At 31.5% G+C, this 2,500-nt stretch overlaps 1 protein-coding gene across 7 annotated transcripts in view; it reads left to right on the plus strand.

The window, feature by feature from the left end:
- The window catches only part of LOC125032500 (STE20-related kinase adapter protein alpha-like), a 23,443-nt gene that overhangs the window by 1,889 nt on the left and 19,054 nt on the right, over positions 1-2,500 (plus strand). For 3 of the 7 annotated variants that reach the window (XM_047623663.1, XM_047623666.1, XM_047623667.1), the window contains exon 2: positions 1,355-1,415. Coding sequence is in view for 3 of the 7 variants with exons in the window: in XM_047623667.1 (XP_047479623.1) it covers positions 1,410-1,415 (6 nt within the window). In the remaining 4 variants the exon portion in view is untranslated. Of the gene's footprint in view, positions 1-704; positions 756-1,354; positions 1,416-2,500 lie in introns of all 7 variants that reach the window. The other 4 variants (XM_047623664.1, XM_047623668.1, XM_047623665.1 and 1 more) reach the window with 2 other exon arrangements.

The following is a 2,500-nucleotide window of genomic DNA, read 5'->3' on the forward strand; positions in this document are numbered from 1 at the left end:
AGTACCCCTAAAATATCCTTGATATTCATCATACCCTTTCTTACTTTCAGGATCAAGATTGTTGAGTATGTATAATTCCTACATATATGAATAGTAGAGGGAGAGAGGAATCATTTAGTACCAGCATTGCTGTGACTTGGTGTGCATAGGTCTTTTTGATAATTATTGAGACAAATTATATTTAATATTTGGCCAATGTGTTTTTTCTATTTTACATAGATAGGTTTCAGTGAAGGAACATATCTGTATCATTCTTCATGCTCAGCATGTCATAACTTTTGGAAGAAGTATAATGTTAAAAGACTTGTTTTTCTATAAGAATAGGGGATTATGAAGACAAGAAAACAAAGAACTAAAAGCAATAAATGCTTACAAGATACCCACACAGGCTTTCAGATTAAGACCATTTATCATTTATATATTAACTGTATTCATTTCATATCCACTTAACACTCATTATAATCTGTGATGGATGGCGTACAGTTGTATGTCCCGCCTGATGTTGTGGAAAGTCAAGCAGATGCATTAGCTCTTGTGCTTTCATTCTTCTGGCAGAGGTCATTAAATCTTCATTACACATATTCTGCTAAGAATATCCTTGACTGTTTTATTATTTAATGATAAATCACCAGGGTTTTCTAAAAGCTCTTTATTGCCAGAATATATTTGGTGAAGGTTTCTAGGCATTTATTGGAGCATTGAAGTTGCAGAGGCCAGTGGCAGATGAGTGGGTATGGTGTCTAGCCTAGTGGTAGGTGAGTTTGTGTCTTACATGCATTTATCAAAGACAAACTGAAAATATACACAATGTTTATAATTTTAAAAGAATACAAATGTGTATAAGAAGTAGGGATGTAATTACATAAATGCTTAACCACTAAAGTAGTATGAAAAAGCAGTTTTGAGAAGGACATATATTTTGCTTGCATCACCAAGAATATATGAATTGAACTTATACACACCTTTTGAAAGTATACAAGCTGCAATAGATATTAAAGGATTTAGTGAATATGTAAGAATGCATAAGTATTGCAGAAAAATAAAAAGATCATAGTGTGACGAGCATTTGAAGTATTCAAAGAAAAGTGAGAATGTTGTTGGGTGGAATAAGCTTTCAGAATTTTCTTCTGGTGCTTTGATTTACAATTGTTTTTTGTATTGACTTTAGTTGTTTTTGTCTACATTTTCCTAGTCTGCTATATGCTATAGTATCTTATTTTGTAATTTTTCTTTTTCCATTTCTCTTTTAGGACCTTGTAATGTTCATGATAAATGTAACTTTAAATTATTGAGATTTTGCTTTAAGTAGTTCTTGTAGGAAATATATCTTTGAATATTTAATTTTATGTTTCAGGTGAACACAATTGCTAAGCAAGATTTAAGTGGAAGTTACAACGATATTAAAGTTTATGCCGGTAGGTACATGATATATTTTAATTCTAGTTATTAGATATGAATACATTAGATATGAAATACATATATATACTTGATTATATGAATTCTCTCTCTTTTGTCAATGGCAGTTATCAAGTTGTCATAAAAAAATAGTGTTTCACTCTAACCAGAATAATACTTAATGTGTTTCTTATATGTATTCTTGAATACTTATGTCTCACCCACTTAGAAATCTAATCCATTCCTTTATAGACAATCTAATACATGGTTCTTTATCTTGAATCTAAAATCATCAAAATAGAGCAAAATTTGAATACAGATACAAAACTAACCAAGCATAGGGTGCCATGGTAACATGATCTGAATACTGACCTTGCATTAGTATAATATTAATACTGATATTTAATGAAACTTTCCAGTTGTTGTTTTTTTCTGAATACACACTCATTATAAGTATTACAGGTATGACTTATGAATATCAGGAAATATTTTTCTTCATTCAAAGAAGAGATCACTCCAAGATAAGTGTTGCAAGTGTTGTTTTATTCAAAGCTGTTGGAAATACATCTTTTATGAAGGGTTGCTTACAGTTTGACTTCCAGTCTGTGATAACTGCTCACTGAATATCTTTTTTTTTTCTTGTAATTTGTGGCCTTCTGTGAAAGGTTTCTCATGTTGAATATCTCCATAACTTTAAAAAAAAAGGAAAGGTTGTTATAAAGCCCTATATAAGTGAATGAATGTGTTTAATACTACATGTGTGTTAAAAATAAAGACATGTGAAAATTATGTGAACACAAAGCAAGAACCTCTGTGGATTGGAATTGATTGACTTTTCTAGAACTTGGAGATGGAGCATGTGATCAAGGAAGTCTAAAGCCAAACCTGTGTTGTTGTTTGACTGGATGAGACTTATAGCTGACAGAACCTGAGGGCCGGAACTTCTACATATAGTGTGAAATGGAGCTATATATTATGTTTCAACTGTAGCCAAATCATTATGACCAACTTACCACTACAACTGATAATGGTTTCAGATGTGATTAAACAATGGCTGCATTAGGAAATAAGCCAACCTATAAAGTGCAAGGCTTTGAGCATCTCT

The sequence above is a fragment of the Penaeus chinensis genome, chromosome 14, assembly GCF_019202785.1.
Source record: "Penaeus chinensis breed Huanghai No. 1 chromosome 14, ASM1920278v2, whole genome shotgun sequence".
In the NCBI taxonomy this organism is placed as follows: Eukaryota; Metazoa; Arthropoda; class Malacostraca; order Decapoda; family Penaeidae; genus Penaeus; species Penaeus chinensis.